We start from the raw sequence: 24177 nt of genomic DNA, 5'->3' as shown, positions 1-24177 counted from the left end.
TTTGTGTTGTGTATACACACATATATGAACAATATATACATTGTACCTTTATATATAAATATATATATATATAGTTACCCTTGATACCCCCATTAGGATGGAGCTTTGTTGACCAGTAATTGTATAGCTGACTTGATGGTAGTTGGTAAAGCCATAAGAACTAGAGTAAGGTGCTTAATCAGGCAGTGATTAAGTTAATCTCACTTCTTTTCAGAAAGCTGTTCAGAGTGCTAAGTAGACATTTCTGAAAGACGAAGGGAAAGATGCAGTTCAAGATAGAAAGCATCCTGTTTTCCCTCCTTTTCTGGTACAAAGGTATGCACTTTTCCTACTAAGAGGCACTTTCAGCTGTGTATGTTTATATTTTTATTTCACTCATACCTCTTTGTTCTCCCACAGGCTGTTGGGTACAGAATGAGCTCTTCTGTAAATTCTCCTGGAGACATAATTTGTGTAAAGGAAAAATGCTATAGCATTAGATATGCAATTTTTATATATGAGAGATTATTTCTCATAGTGCTGTGAATTCTCAGTAACAATTCTGTTCACCAAACAATTGCACTTTAAAAAGTGGCATATAATATGTCAAAATATAAATTTGTACTGAAGATTGCAATGGAGCTGAGTCACTGGGTAAATAATAATATTCATCTGAAAAATGAGGTATAGTAGAACATGAAGGGTTGGACTCTTGGTAATCAAAACTCTTGATTAATCTAAGGTTGGTCATGACCCCTAACAGCAGGATGTTTCTGCTGAACAAAATTCTCATTTCTCTAAGATTGTTCAGATGTTTTTAAAAACTATTGGAAGGTCAGTCAGACTGGAAAGCTTTCAAAAGTACCACTCTACTGAATAAAAAAAATAGCTGTCTTGAGAAAATTTGAAAAATATTTGTGAGTTTTGAATGTGTCCAATATTTCATGAAGCCAACAATAGTCTAATGTAAACTGGGAGAAGATAACAGTCACAGGTACCCTTCACCCTTAATTAATCCAATACTGCTGTAAGTAGATGATTTTATAGATCATGGATGAACTTCTGACCCCATTGAAGTCAATGGCAATCCCCCTTCTCCCCATGCCCCCATTAACTTCAGTGGAGTAAAGGTTTCTAATTATATCAAGGAAGTCACAGAATATCAGAAGTCACAGATAGAAATGTCATATTAGACAATCCAGTACATTCTTCTGTGAATGCAGAATTATACTTCCTGCTACCTTTTCTGGCTTAACTGGAGGGCTTTTTTTAAATTGCAACCTATTGCTATTAATTATTTTAGCCCATTAAAGCTCATATTCAGTAAAGTTTTCCTACACTTTCCATATCTTAATTTACTTTATTATTTCTAGTTGTGTCCCAGGGTATCACACTAAATGATTCATGTCCATTCAGCTAGTCATAGATTATTATCATGTGTCCCTTGTGGTCTAACTTAATACAGATATACTGTTAGCCTCTGAACTTTCTGGGATTTCTGGGCTTGAGTCATACTTTATTTGACTGTAGCCACGTTCAGGTGTTACATTTCTTGAAGGAGAATCACTATTCTCCTGGTAGAAACTACAAGTATACAAGTGTTCATTCAATTTCTCCCTAGGGAAATATGACCCCTCGGGAGAAAGATCTAGGTGTCAACCTGGCAATTTCCCTTGTAAGGGAAACTGTTTCACAAGAATGAACAACTGTACATTTCCTGAAGCTGTTCTACTGTAATATGGTCTATGTTGCTCTGAATCCCAGCACTACTTGGCTTTTACTGATGCCTAAATTTTTGGGAGGGTGCAAAAATTATCAGTAAAATAAATTTTCACACACAACTTTTTGTACCTCTAGTTCCTTTCTGGCATCTGTTCCTCCAGTATATTCAAATTATTTTGTTTCAGGCATTTGTCCAATTCCTTTAGAATTCCATGCCTCCTTCCTTATTGTAGAAGCTGCTTCCACCATCAGTATCAAAAGGTCAGTCTCGTAAAATAGGAGTAGTGATCCCATGGTAATCAGCTTAACTGTTCTCTCCAGTTTGACAAGTGGCTCAGAGAAGCATTCCCCCTGCTTGTATCTTGTTGGTTGGTTGGTTCCTAAGGTTCCAAGAGTGCTGCAGAACAGCGGCATATGGTGCAGAAGATGAGCTCTTGTTACTAATACCTGAGCAGCTGTTGCTTCCAAATCCACAACAAAAAACTACGCACAGAGCTTTTAATGGACACAAATATATTTTAACATGTTGAATGTGATATGCCTATACAGCATTCTTTTGTCAAGTTCTATATACACGTGAGAGAATGAACATAGCCCTAAATTAAAATATGCATGTTTGTATCTTTTCCTATGGTATTTTTTTAACAAAAAACTTCCCACATTCAAATCACATAAAGATCTCCTTAAATTGCACCCATTCAGTCCCACTACAGTCATTGCATCTAATGAAATTACTATATTGATAATGTACCACAGATGTTCTTCAATACCAAGAAACAATGATGTGAATGTTAAGATTAGAGAAAGCCAACTTTTTCAAATGAAAACTTTTTTGTCAATAATAGTCTTTTTCCAAAGTAAAAAAAATGTGAATCTGTTGACTTTTTCATTGTTATTTGGTTTCTGTATATAATTTAACATACAAATATATTCTTATAAGCAAAGCCACTATTGAGAGCATGTGGTTATTTAAATATCTTAACTTACAAAAAAATGGTAGCCATTTCAATAACTGCTTGGATAACCTTTTTAAAATAATTAAAACTTTTTGTATAAATATTTTTTTGTTAAAAAAACAAACAAGTTCCATTTTGAATTTTCTGATATAGGAATAGCCAACAAATTTGAAACCTTTCGTGGTTTTTTTTTTCCCATTTTTGGTCAGAGGTAGTGACGAAACAATGGAGGTAAAATCCTGGCTCCAATGAAGTCATTAATTTTAACTCAGATGTCTGTGTTTCCCAACCCATATTTTTGTCCCATATTTTTGTCCTACTGACCCAGTTATCAAAAATAATTATCTAAATGATATTAAGAACATTCTTCTCTACTTTGTTTAACTAGAAAGCATAGAGAACAGCTAGAGTAGGTAGTGGGTGGGTCTGCAAAAGATGCTTTACTGCACATTAGACTAACCTAATGCACAGTAACCTGTCACCATTTATATGTGTGTACCAAATACTGCACAGTAGATTAATTTACAAAGCTGTTTGCTATTACCAACAAATATAGGTAGTAGAAAATGGCACTTTAAACTAATGCACAGAAGTGCATATGTGGGCAACTGACTGGGGGCAAACTGCTCTCAGTCAGCTCAGGCAGCAGGGGGCCACAAGCATTGCCTGGCTAAATGCCAAGCCCTGGGGGATGAAGGGAGCCACCCCCCAGCTATGTGGGGATCAGGGCTGGCCCCTACAACTGGAATAGCTCCCCACAACACCCAGAGCCCAGGCCTGACCCTGTGCCCCCTGCCAGCCTGGGGCTGGCACCCAAGGGAGCCTGGATCATAGGCGACTGGTGCCTCCTGAGTCGCGGGGGGGGCACTTTCCCCCCCAGTGGACAGTCAGCCACCAGGGGGGAGTCCCCCCATGGCCAACCCCACTGACCGGCAACTAGCAGCGGTCTGCATCTGGCACTTCCGGGTGCACCACTGGCACTTCTGAGTGAGTGCAATCGGCCACGGGGGGACCGCTTCTCCTGGCGCCCCCACTTCCCGGCTGGTGCTCTCAGGGGGGGCACCAGTGCTCTTGCCTGCCCCCCAGCCCAGGAACGCTGGCTGTCTGGGGGTGCACCAATGCTCTCAGGGGGTGCATATGCACCCCTGTGCACCCCTTATGTGTTGCCACTGGCCTGGATCTTCCCCTGGCTGCCACAGAGGGGCAGAGCAGGGCAGGAGCAGACCTGGACAAGGCTGCTCCTGTTGGGCTCAGTTTGCTCTTGATGCAGGCGCACATGCAGACACGTACCTGGGTTCAATTTAATGCACTTGAATTTTCTGCGTAGAAAATTCAGGTGCATTAATTACACATGTAGACATGCCCAGTGATACTAAAATGAAATAAAACCTATTTCTGATAGGATTAAAAAGCAGATAGAAGTTTAAATAAAGTCACATCTTTCTTTTTTGGGGAAAGTGGTTGGTTCAGGAGATAACTGATGGGATACTGCACCTCTCACCTTTTAGTCTCCGGCTTCAATCCTGTTCTGTCTGACAGGTTTGTAATTAATTAAATTGTTACATTTTTTAGTGACCTATCTGAAATGAATTGGTGGCCTCAAACAGAAAGAGAGGCTCCTTCTTGACCATTGAGCAACCATAGGGATAAGGTTGGGGTGGGAATACCGGAAGTGAAAACGCACAAGACCTGTCCCTGCTACTGGTCAATCTGTCAGCAGGATAATAGATAAGGATGAAAAGATTAATCCACCCCCGCCTTCCCTACCACCACCAGCATCACCACCGTTGCCCTGTATTGGCTGTACTTATCAGTACTTGCCTATTAACATTCTCCATAGAACAGCCAAAAGCTAAATTCATATGAACAGGGATCCTGGTTTTCTTTGATAAAATTTGCCATTTTGGGGGTTAAAAAGTAACCCAAAATCCACATTTTTCCTTAATTAAAATGAAACAGCACTAGCTAGCTAGATAGATAGATGTATTAGTGGTACTTCATTTTAATCACAGAAAAATGTGGATTTTCATTACTTTTTTTAACCTGAAAACTAGGGATTTTTTTATCAAAGAAAACCAGGATCCTTGCATATCAGACTCAGAGTCTGTTTTCAAAGGCGTGACAGGCCAGTTTTTTAAAGATCTCTAGGAATCTAAATACTGTAGATCCACTGCTTGATTTTCAAGTATCTAAGTGCTTAATTCCCAATTAAATCAAGTTATTCAAATCTGTTCCACAGGAGTTACACTCATTTGGCTCCTAAATTCCTAAGGATATGTCTTTAATTCCAGCATTGCAACTCACATGGACATACCCAAGCTAGCTTTAAACTAGTTAGGTTGGATCCAGTCAGGAGTATAATTGTTTGCCCCTGAGGGATGGGGAAAACATCTGGAGAGGTTTTGCAACCAAGGTATTTGTCATTTCTATTGGTTATTATGTAAAATATTTATTTTCTATTTGGGGTGTAAGCTGGTGTGCAAAATCACATTCCTTGTCTATGTAGCTGGTGATATGGTAGCTGGTTTATGTAAAACATAAACAAATGTGTTCTGCTGTTTTACTCTGTGCAGTTGTCTTTCTGAAGTTGCTGGGCAAATTCTAAATGGTGTGCAAAAAGAAAAAGAATCCCTTCTGCCCAGTGCATGAGGGAATACAGAACATTCTGTTCTGTCTTCTGTGGCTCCCATGTACTCACTGGGCATGTCTACACATGCATTTATGCCAGCTTAAATGTACTGTGCAGTAAATTACTGTGCAGTAAGCAGGAACTGGCTGGTGTCTATACATGCAGGCGTTAAAGTGCATTAACACTGTGTGCGGACTGACTTGGGACTAAAGTTAGTCCCGAGTCAGTCCACACACACAGTGTTACTGCACAGTAAGGAATCTACACGTATGTTATTGTGCAGTAATTAATTGGGTGTAAATTTGATACCTGGATAATGAAGGTATCAAATTTATGCTCAAGTCAGCATAAGTCACCATATTTACTGCACAGTATGGGTGTGCACATGTAGACGCGTGCCCATACTGTGCAGTAATTTTGGTTACTGCGCAGTAAGTGAACATGTGTAGATGCACTCACTTATATGCTATTCTATATTGCATTCCTTCTGGGTGGGAAGAACCCACATCTTAAAAAAAAAAATTCTAAAAATAGCTATATGAAGAGGCTTCTGTAAATATTTTTAAAATCACCTTTCTCCTCCCTATACTTCTGTTAGTGGATCTCCTTCAAACATTTTGGGAGAGGATTGAAAAAATTCTCTTTTCCTCAAGTAGGCCTTCCAAAATGCATTTTATAGTCATGTTAATTTTTGGGACTATGACTTTAAACAGTGGGAAAGTAATGGGGTTTGGCATTAAAGCTTCAGACAAGGAACAGGACAACTTGGAGTCAAGCCCTAGCCACACTGAAGTCTTTAAGAGATTTGTCATTGATTTGAGCAAGGCATAGTGTTGCTGATTCATTGCATCCCATGAAGAAAATCACTTGAAGATTTTGTACCTAAGTTTTTCCATCAATCAAAGTGGGATAATTTATCCACCACTGTGAAGTATTTAGAGATCTTTGGATTCACTGTACTTTCTACTAAAATGCATAGTCTTACTGCTACTAACAGGAATATTTTAAATAGACATTAAGGGCACATCCAGATGAGCGCACCCATGCAGTATGTGGCACCACAGACACGTCTACAGTGCCACATACTGCACATTCAGCTGTTCTCTGCACTGCAGGGTCACAGTGCAGCCTGGGGGGGGTTGACCCTGAGAGATCCTGGGGTCCAAAAAACCCATGCAAAAAAAAAAGCAGAGCAGCACATGCACACTACCCAAAACTGGAGCCTGGTTAGCTGGAGCCACACTCAGACTGCTGGCCAGGCTCTGAGCAGCAGGACCAACACCGCTGCAACCCTAGGAGGCCACCAGAACCCAAGGTAGGGCTGCTGGGGCCAAGCCAGTGCTGACTCCAACCTCGCCTACCCCACCCAGGGTAATCTGCTGCGTGCCAGAGGGTGTGTGGCACAGGTGTTCCCCTTGGACAAGCAGCAGTGGCACAAGGTGTGTCACAGCTCCTTGTTCCTGGAGAAACAAATATGCACACTTGTATGGATGCGAGCTAAGGAGCTACATAAAACCATAAAATATCACCATTATCACTATTAGGTCCCTACTACACATTACACTTAAGACATGATTAACCAGTTAAGACACATCTTAAGTTGTGACCTAACCACACATTCACTCAATTAATGGCATGTTAGAAGGAGCAATAAACCTCAAAGTTATTCCACAAAAATGTGTAGTAACTTTGTGGCTTGTTCCTATCACGCCATGAACTGAGTATGTGGCCAGGTTTACCCCTATGGCTAGGAGATCCATCAGCTGATTGCAGGAAGTGGGATTGTGTGGATTGTGGATAAGATCCCTTCCCACCTTTATCTGCATATCTGACCAGGGCCTCAAGGCCTGAACAAATGTTCATTGTCAAAAGTTTGTGTTTCTGATCGCATGAATACATTTGAGTTTCTAGAGGGAGCTCTGAGCCTGCTCTCCAACAGCTGAATTGAAATATGCTCACTTTCCCCTTTGTAGCAAAAAGGCACACTTTTCAATGGATGTCTCCATTAGCATTGATTAGACCCAAGGACTACTCACTGGCAAAACAGAGATTTAGCTGAATTAGCTAGCCAAACCTGAGCAGCAGCTGCTTTACAACACAACACATCCAAGGTGCCAGATTCCCAGCTAGTGCTAACTTGTGAAGATCCATTGGCTGAATGAAGCCAAGGGAGCTGTCCTGATTTCCAAAAACTGGGAGTATCTACAGGTGCAAATACCGCAAGGTGGGTTTACTCTTAAGTAAATTACTCTAGAGTAAACTCATAGCAGGCAGGTGGGGATTTGGGAGCAGAATTGCTGCTTCTAGCAGCAGTCTGCTCCTGCCCCCTTCTGCCCTGCACCAGCCCCTTATAGCAGCCAGGGGGAGCTCTAGGCAAGGCAAGGAGCTTGGGTCCAGGAGACTGCTGTCTCCCTGCCCCTGGGAGCTGCCTGCTGCTTGGGCAGGGACAATGTCCCCCTGACCTGGCAGCAAGGAGCTCCTGGCCCTGGCTCCCTAATTGGAGGCAGGGTGCTTGGAAAGAGCTGCAGGGGAGGGGCAGGACCCAGCCCCCTGCCCCAGTCCACTGGTGAGGCTGCTAGCAGTGAGCCACTGGCAGATTGGGACAGGGGGCTGGGCCCTGCCCCTCCACTTCAGCTCTTTCCAAGCCTTGTGTCTTGATCACCTGATTGGGGCATGGAGCTGGGAAAAATCTGCGGGGCTGGGACCTGCCCTGACTGGGACAGTTCCCAGCCAACCGATGGCTGCATGGAGAAGTCTGCATGTGCTGCCCAGAGCTGGCTGAGGACCACCCAAAATAAGAAAGTCCCCAGCCACCTCCAGGTTGCAGGTGCAGACTTAACCACATAGCCCAGAGTTGGCCAGGAGCTGTCCTGGTCAGGACAGGTCTCAGCCAGCTCCAGGCTGGGTGGGGAACTCTCCCCATGCAGGGAGCTCCCAGCCCCTGCTCTGTGATCATAAGCAGGGGCTGAGAGCTCTGTGCTGCCAGGGCAGGAGGGCATTGTCCTGGCCTGGGCTCTGGTGGTGGAGCCCATCCCAGTGGCAGGCAGCTCCCACCCCCTACTGCCCACTGATCAGGAGCAAATTTGCTTTCAGTCGTCCATTTACATGTGCTGTACTGTGCAGTAATTACTTGGCAGTTAATTTGCTTCTTGCATTTGCAGGTAGCAAATTAACTGCCAAGTAGAGGCAATTACTGTGCACTGATGGTCAGCATGTGTAGCTGATGACACTCACTATGTAGTAATTAGCTCTTCTGCTCAGTAAAGCATGTTTTATAGACAGACCCACTGAGCATCTGGCCCAAAGAGCTGATTTTACAGCTTGGAACTGCAGTGCATGAAAAATAGTTGACTGGAAGGGTGAAGTTTACCCTGTGCAAAAAACTACACAAGGCCTATGTACCACTTAAATCCTATGAGTGAAGTGCTAGCTCCAGTGAAATGAATGCCAAAGTTCCCATTGATTGCAATTCAGTCAGGATTTCACCTGCTGCAGAGATGGGTGCCAAGATAAGTGTCTTTTGCCATTTGTGTCCTCAAAATAGGGCTTTAATAGCACTAAAGCAGAGCATGGGCCAAAGAGTGGGTATCTTTGGGGGTGGGGGCTGGGTTGGGGAAGAATTCCACTGACTGCATTCTCACAGTTGTACCTTTATATGGCATCTTTTATTCCAAATAATGCCGAAGTGATAGATTTCTATTATATCAATAGAAGGAAGACAGCTCTAGCAGAGAAGCCAGAACAGCTCACTCTAAAACTGCTGGGGTAGAGAAGAGGTAAGAGAGTTAGAGTGAGTGCCAGTATTACAGTAGAAATATTGGTCATTTTCTGGTTACACATTCCACAGAGAGCATATTACCTTAGGGCACTGTTACATGTGCTCCAATGCATTCTGATTAGAAGGTGTCAGACTAGACTTGATTAATTGAGTTTGCTGCAGCATTCGAGTTAGAATGCTTCAGCATGCTGCAGTGTCTTGTGTGTTTAGCGTTCTTGTGTTTCAAAATGGAGGCAGGGATGCTTTAACTAAAGCTCATCAAATGTCCGTTAGTTAAAGCCCTTCCGCTGCCATTTGAAATGCAGGATGCTGAATACACGAGACACTGCAGGTGTTTTAATTACAGTGGCTACTGGGAGCTGCTCTAATTAACACTCCCCACCCCAGAGCAAGTGTATAGGAGCCCTTGTTAGATTTTGGATTAGCTTTTGTCTAGTTATAGTTTTGTATAAATAGTTGTATAGTTTGTATAAACTATAACTATATTGTAAATATTTGTTTATAAATCCTATATGCTTTCTAGTCTTATTGAAAAGGACACTGCCAAGTAGCTTAGGACCTACATTTGAATGGTTGTGTAATCTAGAAGGTAAATGACTTCTAGGTTCTTCAGCCTACAGTTCTGTCGATATACTGAACAGTAACAACTCCTTAAGGTCAAATTAACCATTTTTTGGGCCCTATCTTGCTTCCTGTTAGAGCTTTCCTGCTCTTTTAGATAGGGAAGGAATGGGCTTTTTTTGTATGGCCATGCAGTAGTTTTTGCCCTTGACGGCAAAAAACCAGCAAGCCTGCCCATAAAATAAAGAAAATTGGCTGTGAGAAAAGTTTTGCTTAAGAATTATGGGTTCTGCCTCTTATTAATAAATTAAATTCCTGACTGGAACATAAACCTGCCACTGAGTCTAATTTATGCTACTGAATTTTGGCAAACAAGGTATGGGTTGAGAGAGGAATAACTTAATTTGGTAAAGCAAGATTTGACTCAAAACCTGCCCTTTTAAGAGTTCTTTTGATAAGTGTAACAGTCAAGCATATGTAAGCATCTCAGACATTACAATTTAAGGAAGGGGACCATCAAATTTATAGACAGCTTGAAGACATATTAAGTCAAATTCTGCTTTCATTTGTGTAGATGTAAACCCATGGGCATCACTAGTTGCAGAGGTGTTGAGTATTTAGGAAATCGTATGCAAATCATCAAACAACTCAGGGTGTTTTTGTCTTTTGGATAAATATGAAGAGCAAATACATATGTTATGAATACTTTTTGATGAACTCTTACCTGTCTTTATAGTTACATGTCCTACCAGTTTTTCCATATAAAAGATAATGAAGGTGGAAATAAAAAACATTTAATTAAGAGTTCCCAAATTCTGATCTTGACTATGTCACTGACTAGCTATGGGCAAGTCACTTTGCTTTTATATCTATATCTTACCAAAGAATTGGATATAAAAATATTTATTTATGACCCAGGCACCTAACAAGAATATTAAGAAGATTAATTAAATAATACCTGTTCAAAATCTTGATCCTTTAAAGTCCTAATTACTGTATTATAAAACTCTATTTACGTATTTTATATAATACAAAATTAGAGAGACACTATCAGCTTAAAATCAAGTTACTTTTAGAAACTGAGTTAAGAGCAGCTAATATGCCTCGTTAGGCTTTCTGCCAGTTTCTGCATTTTTAGTCACATTTTCTCATTTTTTATTTTCCTTTCTCTGTTCATAAACAAATAGGCAAACTGACTGGCTGATTATAGAGGGGAAACATCTAAATTAATTGTCCATGATGTGCTGTCATATACCCAAAGTGAACCAACATTAAAATTAAAAGATAATTTTGCTGGTCTCTCTCATTTATGGTAACTTTAGATGATATTTGCATCATTATAGGTAATATTTTCAAGCAGAAGTGTGATTTTAAGTTTGCTATGATCAAATCAAATAAATAATAAAAAATATATTATACATACATTTTTCATATCAATCTGTTGGCAATATTTTGATTTATCTGAGCTTATTTTGTCAGGTAACATGATTTATTTTCCTTCTTCCATGTATAATCTAAAAGAAAGAGTTCAGTATTTTACAAATTGCTCTCTCAGATGTTGTTTCATCTGTTATAAACTTTAATCCCTCCAGCAAGATGGCCTCTCAGTGTCTGAGCATACAACAAGTATTGCCAGAGGTGATCTCAGTATTGTCTGCATTCTTTAAATTTTGTCAGTTAAGCTTTTTTTCCTTTGGCAACATTACTTTAGCTCACACAGAGCTAGCTCCCTCTCTTTCATATTAAATTGCTTTTATAACTTTTGGACATTTTAGAAGAGGCTGAAATTATGAGGTCCTTTCATTAAATATATTGATTGTTACGGCATGGCATCTAACTTCACATGCGTATGACCTAACTTGACTTGACTTGATCTCTCGTTAATTGCTTGCAGTCACATGACCATCTTTTTCTTTACAAAGCTATAGGTTGGGCCTGCAGTGTTACTACTTCTCCCCAAACAAACTGCACATGTTGTGAACATCCTGATTGTGGTTTTTCCCAGTTACAGAGGAAAAACTTCCAGGAAATTCCAGGTGAACAAGGTGAGGTAAAGACGGGTTGATGTGACCCTCTGCCTGGAGGGTCATCAGTTTTGCAGAGTCTCATTTATTGTATGCAGAAGATGAGAAATATGCACAATAAGTCAGCTTCAAATGGCTGTGGTACTTTATAAAGCATGGTGTAAGACATGGTTTCTGCCTTGAAAAATGTGTGATCTCGCTCTAAAACAGACAAGATGCAGGACAGAAACATGAGAGAGAAAGAAGAGGTCAGGTCTTGAATGGGCTAAAGACTGTGTTTGTATCTACTTGCTTCTGCTGGCTGCGCATAGGAGCTTTTGGTGCCCAGGACCAGAGCATGTGCACATCAACATGTTCTTGGTGCTTTTTCCAGCTCCACTCAGCAGCAGCTGTGCTGTCAAAGCATGAAGTGCTTTCTGGGAAGGCACCAGAATAAATCGCAGCAATCAACTGAGGGCATGGGGGCATCTACCCAGGCCTTGAGCCAGCTGTGGGGCAGCAGCTGAAGCTTTAGTCCACTCAACAGAGGTGAAATAAGGCTGCCCCCAAGAAAGGAGGGGTCTGCTGCTGCAGCAGGGCTTTGAGCATGAATATGCTCAGGGTTTTGTTGGAAGAACTGGAGTTTTGCTGGAAAAGCCAAGTAGACCTAAAAGCATGGCTAGAACAGGACCTCTCAATTGTTGTTTACCTGGGGTCACCCGTCTAGGACACAACAATTCACAAGCTGAGGGGAAAAAAGGAAAATAAAAAACCTAAAAAACAAAACAAAACAAGAAGATAGTAAGCACAGAGAGAAGGGCTTACTCCCTGGTTCCCTTCTGCTGCTCCAGTTCTGGTTCCATCCACACTGCAGTCCTGCTGCAAAATCTCTGGCTACCTCATCCCATCCCATCACCACCCATTTGCTCAACACTGTCTGAAGTAACAGCACTACCACAGCCTGTGACCCAGACTGCTTCATTATCTATCAGCATGGTCTTCTGTAGGATTTAGGTGGTTTCCAGCAAAAATCAAAAAAAAAGAGTGGGATTACCAAAAGTAAAAGGTTTAGAACCCCTGACCTCCAGAACTGGGAAAAAGGAATGGATGGGATGGCATTTTCTCTCTACCTATCACACATGCACACAGATACACACACACATGCATGTTTCATTTAGTTACTGGTTTCAGAATGCCCTGAAGTACTTCTGTTGCTGAAAAATAACTCTTCCCTGTTTTTGTTATTTTCTGTTATTTTTTCTCTCAGTCTTGTATTTTCACATCAGTTATATTCTCAGGCTTCTGTTAGGAACTCGTGATTTTCCTATATATCATAATACATCATTCTATATGATCCATAATTGCCAATTTCTTTTGTCACCCCCCTGGAAGGCGCATGTTTTCTATAAACACATGCTGGCTGTCACATCTTAATACTGCTGGCAGTTAGTTTTCCTTTTTGTTTCTTTCATAGGATAGTGTTGATCACAGCTGTATGCATTTCATGTAAATCATTTTTTGGAGTAACTGCAGCAAGGACAATTTTTTTATTCTGTTTTTTATTATTATTTTTCAGCCCCACCTCTAGCATTAATGGCAAGTAAGTATTAAATTGTAAAATGAGCTGCAGATGCAGCACAATAGACAGGACCTCAAACATGACCAGAAAGAGGAAGTTAACTGTGGTAGTCTGAAGTCAGGTAGAAGTTCAGGGTAGATTTGCATCTTATAGACTAACTAAATCAGAGATGCATAAGCTTGTGTAAGCAGCAGTTTATATAGCATCTGATGAAATAAGTTGCTGCATACAAAACCTTATGCATCTCTGAGCATGTATATATGGGCATTAATGTGCCGTAATTATGGTGCATTAATTTTAGTATCTGCAATAACAGGTACTAACTTAATGCACTGTAATCAGCATTATCACGCAGGAGCACCAGTGCATGTCTTTTACGTGATGCTAATGTGCAGTAGACTAATTCTACTGCATATTAGCACATTAGCTTGGCTTTCTCCATGATGCAATAATGTGCAGTAGAATTAGTCTACTGTGCTTTTAGTGCCTTGTGTAGATGCGCCGTCTGAGACTACAAATTCAAATCTACCCTTCCTTCTGACCATCCTTTAAGGCTTTACACCAGACTATTCATTCTTATCAGTGGTAATTTTAACACAGTTAGGTGTACACATTAAGATATACCCACAATAAAAACAAACACAACATGACACATAGTGCAGGCCAAACTGACAGTACGCTTTGTTTGATGACGGAACTTAGGACCAGACTCTCAAATATATTCAGACACTTGTATCCCATTGGAATCCATAGGCACCGGAATACCTTTGACAGTTGAAGTCTTACAATCTTTGTTTTTATTTCTTGGCCCAAAATGCACCAAAATGTACACTCCTGTTTGGAATTTATTTAGCACTGTGTTGTTTTATTAATGGTATGATCTGAAAGTTTGTTTTCAGTACATTACAGGCAGTAAAATACAGTTAGACCCAAAATATGATGGGGTGTTGATCTTTAGCTTATAAGTATGATGTCACATTCTTATTCTTGTTTTATCACTCTCATCTCAGTCACGTGACTTCAGTGTGTAATATCTGAGCTGAAAAAAAATTGAAGCATTGGATTGCACAATTTAACTTTTTTGGGGGGAAAAATATCAGGAAAGTATTCTTTAGCAGTGGTCAGATTCAGACAACACACTCAATTTCTATTATTATTTTTAGTCTGTCCTGTTGTGCACAATAGACGTTTTGCAAATGAACTCAGTGGCAGCAGGTTAGGGTTTGTGAGCACGCAGCTTTTTGCAATATCTGATTATAAAGTATATCATTCATATTAGATTTAAATGTACCTTTTCCCCATATACCAGGTTTACCTGGTATTGTCCCTAGGTATGGAACAATTACACCGATTGAAAAAGGGGAATGCAATTTACTGCCGTTCAGTCAAATCTGCTTTAACTGTTATATTCAGTTGTTCTATCCTGCAATAAGCAGAAGCTGAAATGGAGGCATTTACGACTGTCCCATTCCAGTGTAGGGCCAGAGAGATGAAACTGTTAGAGTGGATTTGTTGACATGCATTCACAAGCAGTGAGTCCCCTTCGGTTTAAAGGAGTGTGATTGTGATTACTCATCTGTTTAAACTCTTCATTTATTATTGTAAATTGTTGACATCAGAAGTGCTACCTCAGGAGACTGTGACTAAAGCAAACCCTTGGGTATGTTAAAAAACAATTTTGTATTTTTTGAGCTCCCACATCTGCCCTGTGTGTGTTTTCTTCCTTTGATATATATTTTAAAGCAAGCATTACAGTTCACAAGTAGTTACATTTCAGTCAAAGATAAAGTGATCCTTAATGCATAGTTTGTTTTAGTTGATTATGAATGTGAAGCATTTTGAATTTTTTAGATGAAATTTGCTATAGAAATGTAAATCATTTTTAATTGTCAGCATTATTTGGACCTTGCTGGGTTCAGCAATGATTCTGTATGTGAATGAATAAGTTGTAACTAAAACTGCTGGTGGTGGTGAATATTCAGAGAATAATTTACATGATAGAAAAACCTCCTTTTATTGCTCAAAGAATATCTGGCTGCAGATCCTTATTTATTCATTATTCAGATTTATTGGTTTTTCCTGTTCTGTGGACTGATCATCAACAATTGCCAGTTCACTGTAGCTAGCTAGTCGAGACTTAACATTGGACATTCAGGTTGTGTTCAGTAGTTTCCAGCAGTCACATAAGTCCCATGGTATTTTTTCTGTTTCCTAACTTACTGACCATAAGACTGATTAAGGCCCAATCCATCTTCCATTAAAATCAAGGGATAAATTCCCCTTGACTTTTCTGGGAGGTGTAGTAGGCACGTAACCAGGAAGAACATGGTTTAAAAAAAGGCTATTTAAAAAACTAAGAAAAAGTATAAGAAAGCTATGGCTCATAGAGAGAAAAAAGACAAACAAAGTCAGAAGATGATAGAAAACATAAAGCTTTCCCTTTGTGGGTCACACTGTTCTTATTTGAGGCATCATTGCTAAATAGGAATTAGTCTGTTCTAAAAGGTTGGTTAGCTGGGTGCAGTTTAAATATTTTTTTTCACAGATTCACATGAAGTGATGTCATTTTGAATACTAAAGGAATCAGTAGAAGTTCTCCCATTGACTTCAATGGGGCCAGGATTCTACCCTTTGATTAAATTAGATATAAAATAAGTAACAGCACAGTTGGAAAGGGAGACACAGGGGAAAGAGGACGAAGAGAATAGCGATAGAAACAGGGACCTTTTCAAGATAGACAGGAAGAGGAGATGGCAGAAGTCTAAGTGACAGGAAAAGACAAACTGGGAGGAAATTAGCATAGAACACAGGGTTACACAGTATCTCCCATCTGCAGAATCTCCTGTTCTTCCTGCTTAGTCCAGATGTCCGCATCCTTTTGCTATTACATAGAAATCAGGCTGTGTGAAATATACTTAGCTCTTCCGAGGCTCTCTGTTTTGTTTTATACCTACTGCTAAGGCAAATACATCTATCAGACTAAAACTGTGGTAGCATAAGAGCCACAGAATTCATCTCTTCATTTCTTAACTCTCTTTCTTTATTCTTTCTATCGTGCTTGAATCTGTCTTCACAACAGCCACAGTGGCATTGTCACCAGGTGAGGTAAGTCCATAAGCTTCTCTGAATATATGTAAGTAGTTTTAGGGTCCAATTCTGCCTTCTGCTGAGCCACTGATCTCACACAGAAATTAGGAACAACTGAAGGAACCCAGCTCTCTGAAATCAGTCCCTTTGTTTGCAGTTTATTCTCTCCAAATATAAAAGTCCTAGCACTGCATTTTGCATTTGTTAGTTATCAGACAATATGAATTCAGCCTTCTTTACCCAAGGATATTTGGACCAATGTAACCACATTGATGCATTTGTTTTATTAAACATTCCTAATATGGACACCAATCAAAACACAGTTTGCATCAGTGTAACTTACCCCAATAAGTAAGGTACAAAACCAATCATACACCCATGCAGTACATTTCTGGTGGACGGATTGAAACCCCACAGAATAGGGAGGAATTCAGAATGAGGTAGGATATCAAGATCAGAAAGGATATGAGCTCTGGTTCAGTCTGTCCAATGATCCTTTCCAAAGGTTCTTTAAAAAAAAATGGTATCTGATTTCTCTTCAACTTAGCCGTGTAAATTCAATTTTGACGTACAGGCTTACAAATCACAAGTTTTTCGTCCCCAAGCACATATTGTTTGTACAGTATTAATAAGTGCTATACAGTACTGGGGGTTGGGGGAGAGAAAAGCTCTAAGACCTACCTATTGGAGTCGTTCCAGTTGGCATGAGAGAGGGCATGGTTAGGACACTTGCCTGGAAGCTGGGAGACCTGAGTTCTAGGTCCCAGTACACTGACCATCTAATATAAAATATTCTCTCTGGTCCAAGGAATGCTTAACTGCTACCATTCAAAGTTCAGTGGCTTCAATAAGAGGACTTGAGAGCCCCACTGCAAAATGCTCTACAACCTGGTGGTTAAAATATTTGCCTGAGACATAGATTCAAACCCTTTCAGGGGGAAGAAAGGATTGAACCTAAGTGTCCCATACTCTTGGAAGTTCTCTAACCTGTGAGGTTAGAGGGGTCTCCACACTAGATGTGCTGTACAGAAGGATCCAGAAGATGTATTCTGAAATGCCCTGCAGGTGAGGTAGGTAAAGGGACTCCTAAACTGGGATTCCAACAGAGGTTCAACAAGAGACAGATACTGACCTACTGTCAAGACCAGGGCAGTCCTGGACATGCACAGACATAGAACTTTAGGCACCTAACAAAATGCACAGACTTGAGCCACCACTCCATCTTTGAGTGGTGGCTTTGAGGTTGTAAATTCTGAATTCATCACCTACAGTGCCAGTTAGGCAGGAGGTAGGTACCTAAATCCTTTTGTGGCTCTAACCCTACAACAGAAGATACAAAGCAGTAGAGAATTAGGCTCAGTCTCGTGTCACTGTTTCTGATTAATAATGGTTTGTTTTACATTACATTAGGATGAGAGATCAGAGCAGTGGCACAGTAAAGTTTGCAAATGTGATTGTCAAGGAAGTTCTGATGGCGAATGGTCCCATGGAGGCAGTCTCTTAGAGTGCATCCCAGGTAAGGAATTAGTTTTCTCAGAGTAAACTTTAAATTATGATCCATTGTACTTCACCTGCTTTCTCTCTGTACCCTCAAACTGATTACTGATACCTATATTCACATGTTCTAACATCCTAAAGACTTACGCTTTAATCTAGGTCTCTATGGATTCTATAATAAACATGATATTGCTTTACCGTATACAGGGTCCAGCTTTTACCTTGGATGATCTTCTTAGCTCCAATATATTGTATTCTATTACTCAGAAATAAAGAAAGCATTAGATCTCAATTCATTGCATTGCTGATCATGTGCATTGCTGTGATTTGAGTCATAGGGTTGGAGTCAGTGAGAGAGTATGAACACAAGCTCTGTCATCCATGTAGTAAATCAAATATACTATGGAACAAAAGTCAAGTGGACACATTATTTGTAGAGCGTTATTACACTCATGTCTGGGGTAGTGTTCCCCTCTGAAAAATGTATAGTATTTTTACTGTGTAGGGAAGTTGCTATATGGAACATGTGGTACCTCAGCTTCCCTTATCAATTTCAATCCAGGGTAGCCATTTACTCAAAGTAAACGGGCCTTCCTGCCAGGCACTATAGTAGCACCTACTGTGGGCAGCTAACTTGGGAGAAGTGGTCCTGTGTCTACACCATACTACGGAGTAAAATCTAGGGTAAATGACTTCCTAGCAATTGTGTCATTTATTCTCAACCTAAGAGTATGAGCAGGTGTGTAACGATCAGATAAGTCAAAAAAGAAGTTCCTTCAACAGGAAAGAACAAACAAAGGAACTAAGAAACAAAGGCCATGAAGGTCTAAGCTGTTGATTAGACTAAGGATTTGCCACAGTTTCAGCTGTTGGTAGCTGGCCAGAAGTATAGCTCATCAGAGAAAAATCTTCAATGTAGCTAGGGTCCACGGAAGTATAATGCAGATAAACAGTTAAACCTATTCTGAAGGCAGGGTGAGATCCTTACATGCAGAGAGTCATCAGATCTATTTTTGAGGTGAAACCCTGTCCACACAGAAGTCAATGGCAAAATACTCATTGACTTCAGAGAAGGTAGGGTTTTCTGCAGGCAGGATTTCCAACCTACATCAGTGGATGACTACCAGTGGCTGGAATTGTGGCACATTGCCAGTGTAAACAAGGCCATAAAACATCCCAAATGAGGAATCAGGATTATTCACATGCTGCTTTATTTAGCCAATGTGGTGGTGACAAATGCTGAGATCTGGCGCCTTAGAATAATTAAGAATGGAAACTGATGGACAGAAGAAGGGAAAAGCCTGTTGCTGAGGAAGTTCTACTTCTGATTTGGTGTTACTGAGAGAATGTGGCCTAAAGCTAGGCCTTGTGGCATAGTTCAGTTACTTCCTAAGAAGCCCCTCTTGTAGTCACAGGGTATGGTGCAGAAGTGACTCACCTCATCTTTGTATCGAATAAAGGATGCTAGTCTGATGATAGCTATGTAGAGTTAAGGACAGAAGACACCACTGGATCCAGGGCTGTTCAACTTCTGGGGGCTGCACACCAGGCAGGGCATAGATCAGGGGGACATGCTCTGCATGAGCAGGCAGGAAAGACCCCTAACACTTTGAGGCCTGCATGCAGCCCACAGACTGCTAGTTGGACAGCCCTGAACTAATCAGACCTTCTGTTTATCACACGTCAAGACATTTCAACTAGTTACATAGGACTGAAAAACTCATACACATGCCCAGAGTATGCACTTACCTAAACTAGATGTAGCAATCCTCATTAACCACTTGGCACTGGTAATACCATGGTGTCTACAGAACCAAAACTACAGCCCATCATTTTCACAGCTTCTAACAGAGTTCAGACTTCTAAGGGTTCAGATTTCAGGAGTGCTATCTCCCCTCATTCTCAAGTCTTCTAATAACAGCCCACTTAATTCCAGTTAAGGAATACACTTATATTAAAAAGTAGATAGTGGGAGCAAAAAGATGCTATTTACTTTAGCACTTTATTCACTGAACCAATATGTTGATAAGTAAAGCTTTTGTAAGGTAAACAATAAGCAAAAACTTGGAACTGGCACCATATTATGCAGCTAAGTGAGTTGTGCTCTTATCTAATATGTAAGAGAGTATACCTTGTCCCTGAGTTAAGCCCTATATCTTGTGTTTGATTAAATTGTAATTTCTAGCAAGACATCTAGACCTAATCTGGTGATGTTGGGAGATGGAGAATCTACCACTTCTTTTGGTAGTTTGTTCTGAAAATTTACCATCCTCACTGTCAAAAAAGTGTCATATTTTTAATGGTGTCAGTTTCCAGCTACTGGTTCTTGTTAAGCCTTTCTGTGCTAGACTGAAGAGTCTTTTACTACCCAGTTTTTTCCCCCTGAAGGAGTTATATTATAATCTAGTGACCTCACATTCTCCTTTCTGATAGCCTAAAAAGACTGAATGTAAAGTGCATCAACAACAGACAAGTTGTCATCTGATAAACATGGGCAAAGATTTAGAGAGTGTCAGCTGCTTCATGGTAATTGTCTGTGTGCTTACACTGATCCTATGGTAAAAGAAAAATAACCTAATGTAGCCTACCTCTCTTTCATTTTAAGCAGGCTAGTATTTATTAACTGGAGGGTAAGAGTGTGCACACTGGCAGTTCCTGTGGAGTAACTGATGCACTGTAAAGCACTGCCCTTCTTTATCTCATGGCAACTTGTTCATATTTTATTTTAATGCATTTTTCCACCCTGTAAGTTATCTTTGTGGTACTTCTTTGTGCTGTCTCTAATTTTTCAACATCCTTTTTAAATGTGGACACCAGCAGTGGATGCAACATTCTTCAGTCAGTCTCACCAACTCTATATCCAGAAGGAAAATCACCTACTGACCCCTTCTAATGACTCCTTCTTTATACAGTCAGGGCTCACATTTACCCTTTTTGCCACAGCATTGTACATGTTCTGTTACTTGCTTACTTTAAACCCTAAATCTTATTTTTAGATGTACAGCATACAAGGTTATGGTCCCCAATTCTCAGGCCTGGATATATAACTTCGCAATTGACCTTTACTGAAACATTATTTATTTGAAAGAAAATAACTTTCTAAATAATTCAGATCACTCTGAATGATTACTTTATTCTCCACTAGCCTTTGTTATCAGCAGTAATCTGCCAATGTTATTAGCAGTCCTTTTTTTTGTTTACTTCCAAATCATTGATGAAAATGTTGCATAGCATCAACATTGATTCCTGCAGAACTCAACTAAAAATATCCCTATTTCATGATGAGTATTCCCCATTAACAGCTACTTTTTGCTATCTGTCATTAAGCCAGTTCGCAACCCATTTAACATGTGCTAATATTTTAATCTGAATGTCATAGGGTACTCAGACAAATGCCTTTTGCAAGATGAAATATATTACATTTCCACAATTACATTAATCAACCACACTTGTAATCTCATCAAAGAAGGAAATCAGGGTTTTTTTTTTACTAGAGTAAGTGAGGATATAGAAGCCAACAGGAAAAGTATAATGGGAATTAAGCGCTGTAAAGAATAGCCGTTCCCTCTTATGGAAAAATAAGTAAATTTGTGTGTTTTAGGAGAATAGCAAGAGAAAAGACTTCATGATTTTACCAAGAAGACATTAATTCTTGGATTAAATACTTTGGGCTAGAACATGCTGATTCATTGAAACCAAAGCTTTCTGCAGAAACTCACCAATTTCAGTGAGGCTTTTTTAAGGAAAGACTTCTCAGATCCAGAATGGAATTTCTGTTCAAAAGTAGAATGAGGGAGACAAAAGAATAACCACGTTGTTAGGGCACTCACCTAGAATGCAGTAGATGCTAGTTCAAGTCTCTTTCTTTGAGAACCTCTCAATTGTAGGTGACTGACTTATTTACTCTGCTCTCTCTCCTCTAAGGGGGACTGCTTTTGTACCTTTTGTACTGGGAACTAAGCATACATTGGAGCAGGGACCTGAACGAGGGTGTTCATTCCTGGGGGGGTGCCCTAATTTCCAGGCTTTTGGATTATCTGGGGTGAACCTCCTCTGTTGAAGCCTGTTCCACTTTGTATAAATAAATACGTATTGGATCCAAAAGATGGGGAGAGAGAGAGGCAAGCAGAGTCTGAAGACCAGTGATTTTGTGGGGAGAGGGCAGGCATGAGATGTGGGAAATCCAGTTTAAATGAGCACTCCAATGAATATTCAGTACAGTGTGGAACAGTTCTTGTAGCTGTGCCCTTCTTAAATGAAATGCTTAAAAATGTGGTTTCTTCCTCTTAAATCTCATCCAGATGTTTGCATGCTGCATTTTATCTAAAAGTACATGTTATTGGATGATTTGTGCCTGCTGAAAATAAATTCAGGGCAGAAGTATTGCAATTCAGAGAGATGCCCTATGGTTAGGGCATGAGATTGGAAGCCAAGAGACAGGGATTCAAGTTTCGTTTCTATCTGTTCCCTCCCATGTAATCTTATTCCTTCTGTGCTTCAGCCTCATTCTCAAAATGAGTCAACTCACCTTTTGAGATCAGAGAGGCACCATAAAAAGCAAAATAGCTTTTCTGAGCCCAACTATCTATGCCTTGTACTTTGTGGAATTGTTCACACCTGCAGAAAAGGAAGGCAAAGTGGTGGAAATATTATCATAGAAGAACAGAAGAGTTTTATTTTCATTTTGCTTGGATGTATTTAATTACAGCATGCACAGTACACTGGAGAATGCCAGCATTGCTACTGTTAGGACTTGCAGGTAAGACAGCAGAAATGTACAGTGGTCACCATTAAAAGCAACTTTGTGAACTACCTAATGTAGGAATTTTGTATTAGTAATAGCTGCTCGTATTATGGCAAAATGTAGGCAAAATGTAGAGATTATACTATTAACCACTGTATCATTTTTGCACTAAATAAGTTCAAACTGATGTAGAGCCGTCAGCCTGCTATGCCAGGAGGCCCTTATGCCTCTGAAATACTGCATCTTACAAGCTTAACAGTGGTGGTACTTGGCATCCCAGTAACTGGATCAGGAGTTTCCTTCAGGTCAGCAATAACAGCATGAATAATTTAACTGGTTTTGGCTTGGCAGTAACCAGACATCTGTTTAGCAGTTCTTTGAGTGTGACAGTTCTCCAGAACAGAAGGTGACCTGCTAATTGTATTATGATTGTGAGACCAACAGATTACTGGTAAAATTGTTCTGTCTTCCTGTACATCATGTTCAAGATACACCAAAACAAGCAGTAAATGTGCAGAGCCACTTTAAATCCAATTTCAGTATGCTGTTTCTTACGCAAAGGGAACAACTGGTGTGGAAAAGCTGATTTTATTATGAACGAATCATAAGAAGACAAACTGATACAAATCCACTACACTACAGTCTACCACTGTGTTACATTCAGCCATTTAGAAAGATGAAAACTAATCTCCATTTTGTTTTGCATTTTTTAAAATGTCAAATAAAAGGCAAAGGTTTACTAGGTGCTTATGGTCTGTATTTGTAATTGTCGTCATCAGGGTTCTATAGGTGGATATTTCCATGCCTAGAGGAAGCAAGGACTGTAACTATTTGTTTTGGTGTGAAAATAAGTTAATGAGCTGTTGACATAGCAAAATGTGTTAATGAGATATTGACCTGCAAGATATTGATCTAGAAAAATATGTTAATAAGATAGTGACCCTAGAGCTGCCCTGCTCTACAGTGACTAGCACGAGTACATTGAATAAAAGGATTACAAGGACTGTAGTCAAATAATGCTCTGAAAGATCTAATAAATTTACATGCTGATAGAGGGTTATGCTGCACTTTCAAATATGATTCATAAATGAAGATTTCCTGTCCATAAATTGAACTCAGCTTCACACAGGAAAACAAATACATTTATTTTAGAAACTCATGAAATAAACTATGCCAGACTGGTGACATTTTCATAGGTAGCTCCCAAAGGTGAGCAATTAGCAAGTGTAAAAGGAATGCCTAGTTTTGGGAGTGGAATATGAAAATGATGTGTATAATTTATAGGCATTTGTTCAGGCAATTCTTATTTGAAGCTTGTTAGCATCTTCCGTCTGCTTCTCCAGTCACATAGCAATAAATGATCCTCTCTAAAAAGGAAAGAAAAAAATGCTTATCTTAAAGAACAGTAGTCACTTTACAAAGTCCAGAAGTTTGAAACCATAAAAAGGAGAGAATCAGTTTTCCTTGGCAATGAATTGTGGCAGGTATTTAAAGTTTTAATGATAAACATACAGTTCTGCCCACATTTCTCTGGCAGCTAGTTGGAAGCTTATTGAACCATTCAGTCACAGGAACAACATGCATATGTTACATTTCAATATTAACTTTTGGATATATGATGATACTTCTATAGCTGTTTAAC

The 24177-nt window shown here is 39.9% G+C and overlaps 1 protein-coding gene across 2 annotated transcripts in view; it reads left to right on the top strand.

Moving 5' to 3' along the window:
• The first annotated feature begins 235 nt into the window (after positions 1–235).
• Positions 236–24177, top strand: part of RS1 (retinoschisin 1) — a 41637-nt gene continuing 17695 nt past the window's right edge. Inside the window, exons 1-4 of one of the 2 annotated variants that reach the window (XM_019525652.1) lie at positions 260–315; positions 11548–11670; positions 16287–16312; positions 17705–17810. In XM_019525652.1, coding sequence (XP_019381197.1) covers positions 264–315; positions 11548–11670; positions 16287–16312; positions 17705–17810 — 307 coding nt within the window. In that variant the 5' untranslated portion in view covers positions 260–263. Of the gene's footprint in view, positions 316–11547; positions 11671–16286; positions 16313–17704; positions 17811–24177 lie in introns of both variants that reach the window. The other variant, XM_019525651.1, reaches the window with a different exon arrangement.

The sequence above is a fragment of the Gavialis gangeticus genome, unplaced genomic scaffold (genome assembly GCF_001723915.1).
Source record: "Gavialis gangeticus isolate Ggan-Ray unplaced genomic scaffold, GavGan_comp1, whole genome shotgun sequence".
Lineage (NCBI taxonomy): Eukaryota > Metazoa > Chordata > Crocodylia > Gavialidae > Gavialis > Gavialis gangeticus.
Note: the sequence above shows the minus strand (reverse complement) of the source record. Positions and strands in the feature narration are given on the sequence as shown.